This window comes from Hordeum vulgare, chromosome 2H, assembly GCF_904849725.1.
Source record: "Hordeum vulgare subsp. vulgare chromosome 2H, MorexV3_pseudomolecules_assembly, whole genome shotgun sequence".
Lineage (NCBI taxonomy): Eukaryota > Viridiplantae > Streptophyta > Magnoliopsida > Poales > Poaceae > Hordeum > Hordeum vulgare.
The window spans coordinates 101,551,594-101,567,301 of record NC_058519.1 but is presented as its reverse complement, the minus strand read 5'-3'; the positions used below and the strand labels follow the sequence as shown (position 1 = coordinate 101,567,301).

The 15,708-nt window shown below is 41.6% G+C and overlaps 1 protein-coding gene across 3 annotated transcripts; it reads left to right on the top strand.

Moving 5' to 3' along the window:
• The first annotated feature begins 2,942 nt into the window (after nt 1-2,942).
• LOC123425329 (inter-alpha-trypsin inhibitor heavy chain H4-like) lies at nt 2,943-10,587 on the top strand. 3 transcript variants are annotated; one of them, XM_045109011.1, is made up of 13 exons: nt 2,943-3,409; nt 4,353-4,490; nt 4,596-4,808; nt 4,909-4,998; nt 5,431-5,544; nt 6,055-6,324; nt 6,421-6,577; nt 7,455-7,532; nt 8,411-8,511; nt 8,888-9,058; nt 9,248-9,322; nt 9,778-9,864; nt 10,013-10,587. In XM_045109011.1, the coding sequence occupies exons 1-13, from the start codon at nt 3,017-3,019 to the stop codon at nt 10,352-10,354; spliced, it is 2,229 nt and encodes a 742-aa protein (XP_044964946.1). In that variant the 5' UTR covers nt 2,943-3,016; the 3' UTR covers nt 10,355-10,587. The 3 variants fall into 3 exon arrangements, with proteins under 3 accessions (XP_044964946.1, XP_044964947.1, XP_044964948.1); XM_045109012.1 differs by having other exon boundaries at nt 2,946-3,409; nt 10,016-10,587; XM_045109013.1 differs by having other exon boundaries at nt 3,327-3,409; nt 4,366-4,490.
• The last annotated feature ends 5,121 nt before the right edge of the window (nt 10,588-15,708 follow it).

Genomic DNA, 15,708 nt, shown 5'->3' with positions numbered 1-15,708 from the left:
AGGGAGACATGGGCCAGATCCACCCATGATCCCACATATCAGATTCGTATATGTCCATTAGTGACCTGTAATTAATGGCTAATTAATTATCCATTTTGACTAACACAAAGTAACACACACATGACATAGGTTTGAGCTCGGGTTCGGCTTGTTCACATAAAATGACACATGCATGAGGCGTGGCGAGCGATAAAGGAGGATCACATGTATCACTCATCTTCTGAAGCTCCAATAACATATAAAATAAAGCTTTTATAAAAATGTTTCAACTCTCCTTCACTCTTATGGTGAGACTAAAATTTTCACGACCATGTTATGACATTCAGATGGGACTTTGGGATTTTCAGGAATTATTCATATATCGACCCTTGGCCCATTTATATTTCAACAAAACTTAGTTCACATGGCCTTATGCACGAGATTTTACTTGAGGCTATACGCTAAATTGGACTTGCCATGATGATTTGTGATGTTATAGATCTAGCTACCATATCATCTGTGTGTTTTTAATTAAAATCGTCAACGTGTTAATGCCATGCTTGCACCATCATATTTCTTCGACTTAGGTACTCAATTTACACAAGGAAACAAAGATCACATATTTATTGCTCTTTTTATTTTGATACTAATTGTGTTGTTTATATATCATATTAACATGCAATTGAAGCAAGGGCATGGCATACATAAACCAACGAAATGTAGAAATAATGAAGTTCAACTCATCTCCAATAAGAGACGTATCTTCCTAACTGAGCAACAAAAACCACCGCTCACCTTCTCGACTCGCTCAGTAGCCTGTCACGTGTCCAAGGCACTGCTTGACCGCTAAACGACCCACCGTTCACCTTCAAGAAATTGCTTGCTAAATACATAGAATTAAACTATATGACTCATCCCCAAGCAGAGAAACATGACTTCCTGACTGACGCAAGAAGAGCCACGTCTCTAGGGACAGCTCTACCAGCAAACAACCCACCGCTCATCTTGACGAGAAGCGATACCTCGCAACCATCAAAGAGGGCAAGCATTTGGACATTGACATATGATGGGTCTAAGTGTTGAACACATTTAAAAAACTTTCAAAAGGTACTTTCCCCCTTTTTCACACTAATTCATACGAGTGGTCTGAAATTAAATATAGCTCACATGCCTTTGAAAAGTCGGGTTCAAAATTCATCATGGCTAGTACTTTAAGCAAAACAAAGGCGCGACATCAATCACCAAGATAGATGAAATTATACTATTGAAGGTTCTTTTGGTGTAAGTTTCTTAAACTTCTTTGGTTTAGGTGTGAGTGTAACTATATAAGAAAAGAATACTACAATCTTCATTTAATTATATTGAATCAAGTCAAAATAACCGCCCACATATGCATTATCTCACTACTTACCGTGGTATCTGGCCTTAGCTTTCCTAAACATGGATAGGTGGCTGCCTACTCTAGCCATTTGTCGAACGCAAAAGTTATAAAATTAACAAATAGTTAGTACAAAAACAATTGAATTGATGAAGACGGTTGCTTAATTGACCCTCCAACCTCTTAGCATCTTTCAACACTTACTTTCAAACTTCCAATCAATTGAAAGGAAATCATAAGTGTTCAACAAAGATGCCAACCCACCGCTTATCTTTAAAACACCGATAGCTAAATGCTTGAACTATCAAAAACGCAAAAAATAAGGTACAACTCATCCTCGAAGGGATATGTCTTCCCGGCTGAGCAAGAAGAACCACGACTCCACCGCCGAAACAACCCATCGCTCATCTTTGGCGAGTAGTGAGATTCCGCATCCATCGAAGGGGACAACAAGCATATCGGCATATGGCATTTGATCGGTCCAAGCCGCTCAACGCAATCTTTTTTTTCTTCCAAAACAGCCATTAAAAGGCCATTGAATTAAAATAATTATCAATTTCAATAAACTATATCAGATTATGTATAATGTTTGATTAGTTTTCCATTTTCCACCCTAGTTTCTACCGGCATCTTAAAACCAAAATCTGATTAGTGTAGCTTTGAATTGGTAAGTTTGTTGAAAATCAATCACAGAGGTCAAGTATACTATTCATGCTCCTTTGATGTAAGGATTTTCGTTTCTTATATGTATACGTTGCAATGTAACCATGCAAGTAAACAATACTACTACAATCTTTCAACTATTTTTGTTGAAATCAAATTGAAACAACTCCCCCACCTATGAACTACCTCACTATGTACCAACATCTACGGTACCCGGCGTAGGAGGAAAGATGATCTGTCTATCATCCAAACTAAAAACGAGTTCTCTAAAAAAAGAGCTAGTACAAAGACAATTGAGAGGAAGAAGATGGTTGCTTGCTCCTCCACAACCCTGCCATTTTTATCACAAAAACAATGAAGAGGATGCCATTTATATATATATAAAACAATGGAAAGGAAATCATAAGTGCTCAGCAAAGATGCCAGCCCCAACTCCACCTGAAAACCACCATAACAAGTTACCAACAACCGCCGGGTTAACAGGCTACTAACTGCCCCAACCCGGTTTTATATAGGAAAGAAAAACAACCAGCTCACCCTCTTGTGATGCAAAGAAAAAGAAAAAGAAAAAGAAAAAGAAAACCGTCTCACGTGAGCCCGTTGGGAAGAAAACCGTCCGCGAGACAACGATTAAGCGACGAATCAAACCAGGCGGGGGGGACCCACGCCGCCGGCTCCTTCCTTATTCTCACCGCCTTCCGCAGCCTGTCACCCCCAGCTCGCCTGCCTGCCCGATCGCCTCCTCGCAACCCCAACCCAGCTCATCATTTCCCTCTCCGGGCAACTTAATCAATCTCCCCTTTCCCCCGACGCTCCCTCCCCAATAAAAACTCCCTCTCCCTCTCCCTCGCCGCCGCACCGCCCCATCGCCCCCCGCACACCCACACCCACATCACCAGATCAAACGGCCTTCTCCCCCCTCCCCTCCCCTCCCATCCCCGCGTTCCCATCCCGTCGAAACCCTAAGCGGCTGCGGCGGCGCCCGTTCCGTTCCCCATGGAGGACTTCGCGCGCGCGGTGGAGGACGGGCTCAAGCTGTCGAAGCGGCTCGTGCTGCCGGGCGGGATGCCCCCGCCGCGGCCGCCCGCGGGGATGGAGCGCGGGCCCGACGCGGCCGCCGCGCTGCTGCTCCCCGCCGCGCCGATGGCCTACGCGGTCGTCTCCGACCCCGCCGCCGTCGACACCCCCGACGTGCCCAGCTACCAGCCCTACGTCTACGGCCGCCTCGACCCGCCCGCGCTCATCCCGCTGCAGATGAAGGAGATCGACCTGGCCGTCGACTGCTCGCTCGACACGGCCGCCGTCACCCTGCGCGCGCGCTGGTGGCTGCACTGCATCACGCGCAGCCGCGAGTGCGACGTCAGGCTCGTTGTGCCCATGGGAGAACAGGTGAGGCCATCCGATTCTCGTCAGCGTATCACATTTTTTTTTAATTTCCTGGTGTTGTTCTGTTGGCTCGTCTCAGTAGGATTCAGTTTGGCGAGGGTTGACATGATTGGTGATGCTGTATTATTCTGTCTGTTTGACTTTGAGTTGCTGTACAGTTAGGGTCGCTTGTCGTGTCAAGGTGTCTGACTGCAATCGTTGGCTCAATAGCTTGCTTCCTAAGTTCTGGTAAATTAACAAGTAAAAGGGATACACCTTCAGTTATAAACGAATAGTATGTTCTAGACTTCTAGTGTTGCATGAGCAAGTGAAACTAGTTCCTTGCTTTGTCCAATGGAAACAATCACCCGAAGGGATGTGTTGATCTTGGCAAACACACTTGGAATGTGCAGGAATTGCATTATCTCATTTGGACATGCATACCAACATACTGGATTGCTTGGCCTTTAGTCCAGCATGTGCTAGGATATACAGGACTTGGAAATATAAATTAAATTGATAGTAAAGTTATTAACCTCGGACGGTTAGCGTGTATTATTAAGCGCAGTTGTGTTGCTTTTGTTTATCTTGCCTTGTAGCATAGGTTGATAAGGACTTAAAATAAGTATAGTAATTGCAGTCAGGCATAGGTTGATAGTAAAGTTATTTATCTTGGATGGTTAGCGTGTATTATTAAGTTTATTACTCAAGCACTTGCACTATCATTGGATTACTTGTTAAGTTACTCGGGTTATTTAAGTTTATTAACCTGATATGTCCAAAAATACAGGAACTTCACTAAATTTCTTTTTCATCCACACATGATGCCTCCTGTATAATTTATTCCTCACCCACTGTTAAGAAAAAGAACTTCAAGTGAAGCATTGGGTAGCTATTGTACTTTTATGGTCAATATTTGTAATTATATTTTGTGCTGGTCTCAACCTAAGAACGGTTTGGCTAATAGGGTTCAATTCTAGGCGCTGAGGTCACTGTCGGAAGAATGTCATACAATACTCAAGTGACCGAAGTAGAAGACCAAACCATGGAGAATACTATGAAAGGCATTTTGAAACCCCATATGTTTTGCTTGACAATACCACAGGTACTTGCCATATACATATAAACTTACACTCTTTGCCTGCTAAGCGTTTTTTTTTTTGTAAACTATAACTTACTTTGCTGATCTGTTGCTATCTTATCAATAAAGGTGGAAGGTGGAGCGGATATTGTAGCCACAGTTAGATGGTCTCAGAAGTTACACTATGATAATGGACGATTCTCGGTCGACATACCTTTCCGTTTTCCATACTATGTCAACCCATTACCAAAAGTATTCATGAAGAGGGAGAAAATTCAGTTGACTGTGAATAGTGGATTCAGTAAAGAGGTTTTGTTGCAGGGCACAAGCCATTCGTTGAAGGTAATAAAACTGTAACATAGTTTCTTAGTGGTTGTTTTGATCTGCAATTTGGGGTACCTAGAGTCTTTGCAATTGTTTATTCTTCACACTGTTATTTCAGGAAAAGGCAAGGCAGGGTGATAAATTGTCTTTCCTGCATGAAGCAATTGTTGAGAGTTGGTCAAGCAAAGATTTCACATTTTCCTACAGTGTGAGTTAATCATGCTATCATCTGGATTAGATGTACTCCCTCTGTTTTTATTTACTCTGCATATTAGCTTTGACCTAAGTCAAACTTTGTAAAGTTTGACCAAGTTTATTGAAAACAATCTGAACTTTAACAATAACAAATATATATGTTATGTAAATATATTGAGTGATGATTCTAATGGTATTGATTTGGTATTGTGGATGTTAATAATGTTTTGCATAAACTTGGTCAAAGTTTATAAAGTTTGACTCGAGATAAAGCTAATATGTGAAGTAAGTAAAAACGGAGGAAGTACTAGTTACTGTTAATATCTGATTTTATAGGCATCTTAAAGGAATTGTTCTTTACTATCATGTAAATTGCAAATCCATCGCTGTATTTAGCAGTCCAATTTTGCAATGCTGCTGACTGTTTTTGTGTGGCTTTCTACAGGTGTACTCTGGTGACTTGTCAGGTTGTATCCTTCTGCAGCCTTCAACATCACAGGATTATGACGATAGAGATACGTTCAGCATTTTCATTTTACCTGGAAGTGGGAATAGAAAGGTTAGCTGCTTTTTAATTGGTTTCTTGTCGTAGTGCCATAGTCCATTTATTGAAGCACATATTCCTTGGTTGAGAACTGCACATGGAAAATATTCTGTTTTAAAGGCAGGGATCTCTTGCAGTAACCTTTGTGGTATATGGTAATGCAATACTACTGGTTATCGTGATACCGCGATAAGATAATGCTGTGGTCATGAAATATTTCTAATATGCCATTCAATTCTGTTCCAATGCCCTTGAGAAATGCTGATAATAAAGTGTTTCCTCGGTATCTTGATACTGTACATCATTGAAGTCATGAACAACAATGATGCAATCGAATTTCTCCCTCCGTCCCAAAATAAGTGTCTCAACTTTGTACTAGCTCTAGTATAAAATTGTACTAAGCTTTAAGACACTTATTTTGGGACTGAGGGAGTAGCTTTTTTCATCTAATAACTCAGAGGAATTTTCATGCAATTGAAGTCATAAACAACAATGGTGATTTATTTCATCTGAGCAATTCAATAGGTCTTCAAGAAAGCAGTCGTATTTGTTGTTGATACAAGTGGAAGCATGAAAGGGAAACCTCTTGAGAATGTGAAGAATGCAGTGTCTACAGCTCTTTCTGAACTTGTGCAAGGAGATTACTTCAACATTATAACATTTAATGAGGAGCTCCATTCATTCTCAGCATGTTTAGAGAAAGTAAATGAGAAAGCAATAGCAAATGCAAATGATTGGATGAATGCCAACTTTGTTGCTGAGGGTGGCACGGATATTATGCATCCTTTAAATGAGGTATTATTATTATTTTGAATACTAATATCCAATGTACATGGGCATATTAGCCCCCCCCCCTCTGTTGTTTCATATTGCATTTTTTACTCATGCAAGGCGATGGCGTTATTGTCAAGTGCCCATGACGCGGTCCCACAAATTTTTCTTATGACTGATGGATCGGTTGATGATGAACATGACATCTGCCAAACTGTGAAAAATGAGCTCCTCAGCAGAGGATCTAAATCTCCTCGGATTTCCACTTTTGGACTAGGTAATCTTAAGGAGCACCTTCCAGTACATAATTTATTGTGCCTGAATTCTAGAACTATATCCAAGTAGTTGTCAGGCGAAAATGGAAACTCTTTCTAAGCTTATTGGCACCTGATCTTTCTATACGCATATATTTATTCCCGTGTAAAAAGAGCTTAAAGAGACAATCAAATAGATTTTCTCTTTAGCGGGCATTTCCATATAGGACTTGTTATAATTATAATAAAACAAGCAGGTTATATATAAAAAACGCTTTTTTTGTCGATTATTTATCAAGAAAGCAAAAAGGTTCTTATCAAATCCACCATAAATTTGGAAAGAAGCATAAAGTAAGTAGACCTGACTCCTTGAATGATGCCTCTATCCGCTATTCTGATATATAAATTCGATGTAGATGAAATTGTATAAGCGAATTTTTCGTATTTCCTTAGACTTAGACCGCGCAAGACAAGAATTTTTCGCTATTTACGATTTCATATTCTTGTTACTAGAGGTTCTATAGGAATAAGAAGAAATCGCAACTCCTTTGCGCTACACATAAAAATTGATTTCGAAGGTCCTTTTTTTTTTCAGAATCCTCCATTTTAGTTCTTCCCCCCTTGTCATAAGTCAGAACTATGTTTTTGTTTTTCCGCTCTTTGTTAGTATCGCGTGTTTGTATAAAAATGGATGCATCTAGAACTAAAATACATCTAGATACATTCATTTCTATGACAAGTATTTCCGGACGGAGGGAGTAATTGTCAATTTGTCATAAGTCAGAACTATGTTTTTGTTTTTTCGCTCTTTGTTAGTATCGCGTGTTAGTTTTCTAATTATTATTTTTCTTGGACTTTGTTTTCTAATTCTTTGCAACCCCTCTCACTTGAAAATGTTAGGTTTATATTGCAACCATTATTTCTTGCGCATGGTGGCATCAATCGGCAAGGGGCATTTTGATGCTGCACTAGAGACAGGTACTAACATCCCACTCCTTCTACCCCATTGCTTTCATTTACTTGAACTAGAAAGCTGTATGATGTGCCCTCATCTGAACTTTGAATGTAGGAAATTGATATGGGTGTTATGTATAGCCTTCTTCTATTGCATGTTTGAGTTTTTTTGTATATGATTGGAAGTTTTAATGATGTCCATGATGTGTATATATTATTATTTGATTAGAGGATATGAGGCAAACATGATTAATGGCCATGATGTGTATTATGTATAGCCTTTTTCTGTTGCATGTTTGATTTTTTTTGTATATGATTGGAAGTTTTAGTGATGGCCATGATGTGTATATATTATTATTTCATTAAAGGATATGAGGCAAACATAAATATAAACTGTGATCTGTTCAATTCATTATTGAGGTGATATTCACAGTTCATCCAAGTTTGCTGAGAAGTATGTCAATCTTCCCACTTAAAAAACCATGTATCTACCCAAGTCCTGAAGTAAGGCCAAGTTTTTCTTGAAGGGAACAAAAGCAATCCATCTTGAAGGGAACAAAAAATAATACTCCCTCCGTCCCAAAATAAGTGACTCGACTTTGTACTAACTTTGTACTAAAGCTAGTATAAAGTTGAGTCACTTATTTCGGGACGGAGTAATTCCTACTGTGCTCTTTGACTGTAATTTAATCTAATTTTTAATTGTGTCAATTTAATACCAGCACTATTTATATTACTGATTTGGAGATATATGCAATACATCTTTCAGCAATCAACCGTTAAACAACCTGTTTTCCCTGTTCTTTTTATCCAATGGATTAGTTAACAATAAATTTATGATTTATTGAAGTCAAGTTACTAAATATTCATTATAGTATATTTTCCCTGTTCTTTTTATCCAGGATCAATTGAGAGTCGAATACTTAAGTGGTTCAGGAAAGCATCAAATACAATAGTGGCAAACATCTCAATTGATGCTACAAAACAGCTCGATGATTTTGAAGTGAGTGTGCATGTTAATCATATTACTTTTTGTATCATGCCCTCTTGATCTAAAAGTTACTTGGTTGTGTGAATTTCATAGGATGCTTATGATAAAAAAAACTATGCCCTTAGCGGTTATCGACTGCTGTAAATTTCATTTTGCAGTTTTTGCTGGCATCACGTTTTTGTGTTATATAATGCTTTATTAGGCAGTTCAGATTATTTTTCCAGGCAGTGTAAAGATGTGGATTAGACTGTACTTACTGCTTATCATCTTCTATATCACCATAATGGTTTTGTGCTGGATGGGATGTGGGACACAGTTTTGGAAGTACAGACAGAAAAATGCAGTATGTTTGATGATCTTATTACTGTCACTTTTCTTTTCTGTTCAGGTGGATTCTGAATGTATTCCAGACATTTCAGCACAGTGTCCTTTATGTGTATCTGGAAAATACCAAGGCAAGTTCCCTGAGACAGTTGTGGCAACGGGTTACTTGGCTGACATGACAGAGATCTCGATTGAACTGAAGGTCCAGCATATAAAGGACATGCCTCTTGATAACGTAAAATGCCTGAACTTTGCTACTTTGTACATCTGTTTTATGATTCATCAGAGTACTTGTGCAAGTTCGTAACTTAATTCTGTGAACATGATTTAAACCTTGAACCTAATGGTATTTTACATGCTTTAGGACCATCACTTATCCTGGTATGCTGATAAGCTCTGCATTTCCTTTTATCATGGTTTCCAGGTTTTCGCACCACAGCAGATCGCTCTTCTCACAGCAAAGGCATGGCTTTCTGCAGACAAACAACTGGAGAGAAAGGTGAGCTTCAGGTTAATCCAATTGTGCATCGCCTTTCATTTTTTTGCTTAAAACCTGCATTGAACTTCCAGGGCATGGAGTTGTATTTAATAAAACTGATAATCGATGAGTTATCCTAGAATAAGAATTTGTTGTACATGGTGCTGCACAAAGTTGAAGAACCAAAAACATAGTTGTTCCATGCATCATACGGGTAGACAAGTAAAAGGGTTGTTGAGTGGTTTTTGACAAGTTGCTGATATTTCAGTCTACATCCCTTGTTCTGAAGAACCGTGAAAAATGCTGTTGATATTGAGACATTTAAAGTCGTGCTGTTGCTGCATGTTGTTGTACCGACCAGTTTCCTGTTCATTTATGGCCCAAAGCATCGTTTATTGCGTGGTTTGAAAACTTTCAGTTGATAGTATGTATTAGTTGCATAGTTTTTGAATAACTCTGTTTCTTCCATTTTGCAGGTGATAAAATTAAGCATAGAGAATAGTGTTCTTTCAGAGTACACAAGCATGGTTGTACTTCAAACCAATTTGGACGCAGCACAAAAAGTAGGTCCTACATATTATTTTCTTTCCTTTTGAGGGGGAGATCAGTCCTAGACATGATCTCAATAGCAATACCGCTGTTTTTTTTGTCAATGACTAATTGAAACATTATAAAGACTGCTAACTAAAACTTTGTGCACTAACTACTAAGCAGGTCAAGCAGAAACCGAAAGGACACAAAGGTGCCAATGAGCCATTACGATTCCAGCTTCATGGTCTAAAACTTGGATTCGGTGACAAAGCAGCCACCAAGGAAAACCTCCTCACAGGTTTTGGCGAGGAGAAACCACTGGAGACGTTGAAGATATTCAAGAAGGCTGGAGGGTGCTGCAGCCGCGTTGCGGACTGCCTCTGCTGCATGTGCTGCATCAAGGCGTGCAACAGGATGAACGACCAGTGCGCCATCATGATGGCGCAGGTCTGCGCCGCGCTCTCGTGCCTTGGCTGCTACGAGTGCTGTGCCGAGGTGTGCTGTGGAGGGTCTGAATCGTAGTGAGAGCCCCGGGTGTGTACATACTACTAGAGTGGGCGGAAGCCTGTGGGTGTCATACTGTGTAGCTTGAATGCTTGATCAAAGAATGATCAGGCGTCTTTGGTTGTACAACTTGTCCATCATGATACAACTTTGGATAGTTAGTGTAAGTTTGGACTAGCCCAAATGTTCGGATGCGCTTTTATGTTGTACAAAAAGGAGAGAGCAGATGGTAGAGACTTCTTTTTAAAGTAGAACGGCGGCTTTATTTCGTTTTAAAACTGCATGGAAATACAAGTCATCTCAGGCGTGGATAAAAGCCAACGATTCTGGCGACGCCCAGGGGAGAACTTGCTTCCTTGAAAGCTTTTCTGTTTAAGGCCTAATTGTCACTCCTGCAGTATGCTGAGATGATTAATTGTCACTCTGCTCTCTGCATACTGTGGGTGTGCCGCAGCTGCAACATGCGGTGAGGGTCGCTAGCCGTAGCCGTAGCTGCAACATGCTGCTCTCTCCCATTTTCTCGGTTCTTTGCTACAGTTCATGTGATTCTCCTTTATGTTCTTCGAATTATTGTGGTCATACAGATACAGTAACATACTGTCTATTACTCCCTCCGTTTCAAAATAAATGTCTTAGCTTAATATAACTTTGTACTAGAGTTAGTGTAAAGTTGAGACAGTTATTTTGGGACTGAAGGAGTATTTGGGTCTCCTAGCCCAGCTTTGACTTGAGAGGCACGTAGTAGTTCCACAGCCTTTTATTTTCAGAAAAGAAAAAGGCGACACGTGCGCGCGTCGCCCCCAAGCGCCAAGTACAATGCCTGGGTCTCTCTCCAAAAAAATCACAATGCCTGGGAGATAGGCGCCAAATGTGTTCCGTCGATGCGCAAGGAGGACGTGCAACGGGGCAAGTGGGAAGGGCAAGATCGTTTCCTTCTTCCTTGACCTTCTTCTTCCTTTGCGCGCGACTGCCTGGCATGGAGCACGTTGTACTAGTAGTACGGCGCCCGATTTCCTTGTCGAGAAAATGACATATGCGCGTGCGTCGGCCCACCCACGGCGCCCGGGGCAATCGGAGGCCACCCAACACGATCCAAGGCGCCAAGTGTCACGACCAGACCAGACCACATCGTGTCGGGCTGACACCTGCTTGTTTAATCGCCGGTCTACTCCTACTTAACCCCCCCGGACGCCCGGGCTGCCATTAGTCTCCGGGCTACCAATTAGCGACGTGATTAATTAGTCAGTCCCCACGAGGCCCCCACCTCCGATCCCGCAAACCCTCCCCGGCCCAGCCGAAATGCCGGAGGGGTTTAGTGGGCGTAATTAAGGTTTTTTGGAGCGGATGGATGGGATGGTGGAATGGCGTCGCGATCCCCCACGCGCGGCGCGGCGCGGCTGGGTTAAACTAGGGGCGCCATGGCGGGGTCCGTGTGAGCCCACGTATGCGCGCCCCGGAATCCTGCTCCGATTCATCCGTCGGCTCCGCTGGCGCCACGTGCGCCGAATTCGTTCGTTGCCTCAAGAAAAGGAAAAGGAAAAACCACGTACGCCCGCTTCGGTTCCAGGGCTTCAGGCTCTTGGCTGCTGGCACCGGGCACCTGGTGGTGTGTATTCCATCGGTTTTAGTCTCTTGGCTACTGCATGGGGCGTGCTTTTCTCAAGGACGATCCAGGACCGATCCTCAGATTTTGGAGGCCCGGAGCGAAACTAAAATTTGGATCCTCCAATACTAAAAGGGTTATATACTCTGCATGTATAGGATTATACGCTCGTATCATCACACTTAATTCATAAGTAAATTTATAAAAAAACATATTTTTTCCTTTAAAAGGATGAATTTTATAGAATGCACGAAAACATTTAATACCATGTTTTTCTTATTTCACATAAAATCGGTGGCTGAAAGCAGGGCGACGTCCTGGCCTCCTGAGATCGTGGACAATCTGCCTGCCATTTCTTTCTTGGAGCTCACTACCTAGCGGCGCCGCACGGCTGCCTTCCCGTGCGGCGCCGGCTCGCTGACCACGACGCAAATCGGGTTTAAGCACATGTTTGGGGATTAGAAAATTATACAAGTACGGCTCTTGTACTGCTGCATGCATCTCAATGGTGAAGCATTTTGGCAGCGCATGCATGCAAAATATCTTTCAGTCCTAGTCAACATTTTATGCATATTTATTGTCAATTTTAAAAATGTTTTATCTCACAAATTAATAATTTGATTGGAGATTCGCCTTCATCGTTAGATTCGTCTCGACAAAACCTTCAAAATAAGATCCCATGTTGACATGTTTTGTTGATTCTTTTTCGTCGTTCCTAGTTGCCACATTTATGTCATCATAGTTGTCATCTTACGGATTTACAATTGTCATAAAAATTATACATGATTACCGTGATAATAATTTTGTACTTTTTAAGTATTGCAGTATTCTGTGAAGCTAAAAAATGATTATTAAAACACTGATAATAGGCAAGCAAATGCTTGAACCAGCACAAGTATAATGAATCAAGTTTTTTACTCATTCATGAACGTGATAATCAAGTTGATTTAATGTGAGAACTATATAACAAATAATATGACAAGTAAGTCATAATAATCTAGCAAGTATTGACGAAAACAAAAGTTATTGAAACATGTTAACATGAGATCTAGTTTTGAAGATCTCGTCGCGATAAAGTCAGTGGTGAAAGCGGATCATTAATTGAGATAATGGTTTGGAAGATAAATCTTTTTTAAAATGCAAAAAGCTAGTATAACTCAGTAGCGTGTAAGTGCAAAAAGTAGATTCCCTCTTATAATCCTATTAAACTAATCAGTACTACATTATGCTAATTGGTAAACCGTCTCCGTACTTTTAAGATCTGACACATGCGTGCGGCCGCTGCACGGGAGAACATGTGTGCGTAGGAAGCCCATTAGATTTTCCCTTTTTTCTTTTTCCCTTTTGAGCGGGTCGTCTATGCGTGTAGCGTGCCTACTTAAACCCACTGTTTTTCAAAGCTTGGACATGAGTACATGTCGTGCTGACTACCTGGGCCGAGCGCATGTGTACCTAAGGAGGGCTCCCAACTTTTTGGGGACCCGAGGCGGCCGCCCCCGCCCCCCCCCCCCCTTAGGGCCGGCCCTGGGACGATCTTCGATCCTTTTGCATCAACCAGCTAATTGCGTGTGCACATTACGACATGGTATACACCCATGAAAAATACTGCAATGACGCTCAGTTGTGGGATTTTTTAGATTCACCCAGTGACGAGATTAGAAGAACGTCATGCAACTAACACACCATGCCAAATAGGCCCTTTTGATTCGCGGGATTGTAAAAGCGTGAGAATAGGAAATATACATGATTGGAATGTCATGCTCATTCGAATCATATACTCGCTTTGATTCATATTACTTGTTGATCAAACACGGGTGTCTAACACAGAAATACGTGGGATACATCAGTCGAAGCGATAAGTAGTATGGATCGAAGGGACTATGACTTTTTAGTTTAGTTGATTGCATCATGCAAAAACTACAAAGATTTTTTTTTCATGAGAGGTTGAAATGGATGCTAGATATCTTATGAAAATATAGTATTTCCTATGATTTGGAACGTATGAAAACTTCTTTTAGGATTGAATCCTACGAATTAAATGCACGGCCAACATACAAAAAGAATACCCTAAGGAATTTGATCCTCTAAAAACACTTTGAGTCAAAGAGGGACCGATTTGAAAAACATGGACCAGGCCAACCTCGACGATATATGGACCAAGCTATACATTGCTAATGACCCTCTTTGGGTCCTCGGTCACCTACAAGCAGCTGGAATGCGCAGATGCTTGTCGCAACAGGTTGAGAGGGCAGGCGGCGCGAGCATGGCTCGCGTCACTAACTGCCGATCGAGATGACATCATGAGATTTGCGAGTCGAGGATGAGGGCAATAGAGAATTAGTTAGGTATGCGTCATGAGCATGCGGCCGAGGAGGTGGCATGGAGTAAATTGCCAAAAACTACCACATTTCGCGCAAACGTGTCCAGTAGCTATCACTTTATGATTTTGTGCGAAAAACTACCAAAATTTTCCTAATCTGTGGCAAAAAACTACCAAACTTCTTAACTGCCCGATTTACCTCTTTTAACCATTTTTCTCGCAATGCTGACTCACATGTCACGTGCCAGCGTGGCCAGCTTTGACGGCGCCCGCTCGCCGTCTCCGTCGTATCCCTTCACTCTCTCCCTCCAGATCCGATCCAGTACCCTGTCGCTCCACTCTCTCCCTCCTCTCCCTGTCTGTGACCTAGGTGGCGGCCGCCATGGCGTCGGTGATTCCCGACATTGTTGGCGGCAGCGACGGCGGCATCGAGGGCGGCAGCGATGGCGGCAGCGACGATGTACGTTTCCATGAAGTGGATAACTGGTTGGGGAGCCGCAGCTACGCGATGCAGGATGGCTCGCAGCAGCGTGAGGCACCACTGGTCAAGTCATCGCCGCCTGGATGCTCTATGGGTTGTAGGTATGGCAAATTAGTAGAGTAGATGTGTTTCTAGGAGTTTTTTTCTGCAATCTTAAATGTGTAGTTGTAGTTGTAGTTCAGCTATTAGAGTTCCACCTCTCTTAGGTATTTCATCTTATTTATGCAGTTTGGGTAATGAGAATTACATGAACACTCAAGAGAGCTGTATTGTGAAGGATTCTGATGTTGAGATAAAGATAAATGATAGAAAGGCTCAGCTTGAGAGGAGCAGGATTCAAAGAGAGTCAAATTTGAACCATTTTGAAGGAGACACTGAAGTGTCTGAATTCTGTTCTGATAATTCAGTTCATTCTGATGGGAGTGCTGATGAAGTTGTTCAAATGGAAATAGATTCTGCCTCTGAAGAGGATAGACCATTGGAATTAACTGCTTTAGTGAAATATGTGAAGAATCCTGGTCCAACTAGCAGATGTCACAATGATGTAGAGCATAAAGAAAAACCAGATTGGTTTCCTGAACCAGATGAGTTTTGTTTTGCTGGTGATTTAGGCATAAGTGATGAGGAAGAAGAAGATGAAGTTGACCTACCATACCTCCTGAAGAAGGGAAAGAGTAATAAGAAAAAGATGAAGGATAGGGTATGGTTTGACCCCTCAACTCCCAATTCACATTTACTGTTCTGCAAGAGCTTGTGTTTTGAGAGTGTTTACCAGTTTAGAGAAGCATTAATGGATTTTCATATAAGGACTTTGAGGTCTTTTCACTACCACAGGAACTCCCCAACAAGAATTATTGTTTGGTGCTCATAGAGAGAGCATGGGTGTGAATTTTACATGTGTGCCTCCAGGATAGCTCATGAAAGAACCTTTTGCATTAAGAAGTGTAACATGGAGCACACTTGTCCAT

Excerpts from the sequence above, each read along its gene's own strand:
- LOC123425329 (XM_045109011.1), top strand. The coding sequence starts at position 3,017 with ATGGAGGACTTCGCGCGCGCGGTGGAGGACGGGCTCAAGCTGTCGAAG. Across the intron at positions 4,491-4,595 it reads TTTGCTTGACAATACCACAG|GTGGAAGGTGGAGCGGATAT; the intron begins GTACTTGCCATA and ends TTATCAATAAAG. Across the intron at positions 7,533-8,410 it reads TGATGCTGCACTAGAGACAG|GATCAATTGAGAGTCGAATA; the intron begins GTACTAACATCC and ends CTTTTTATCCAG.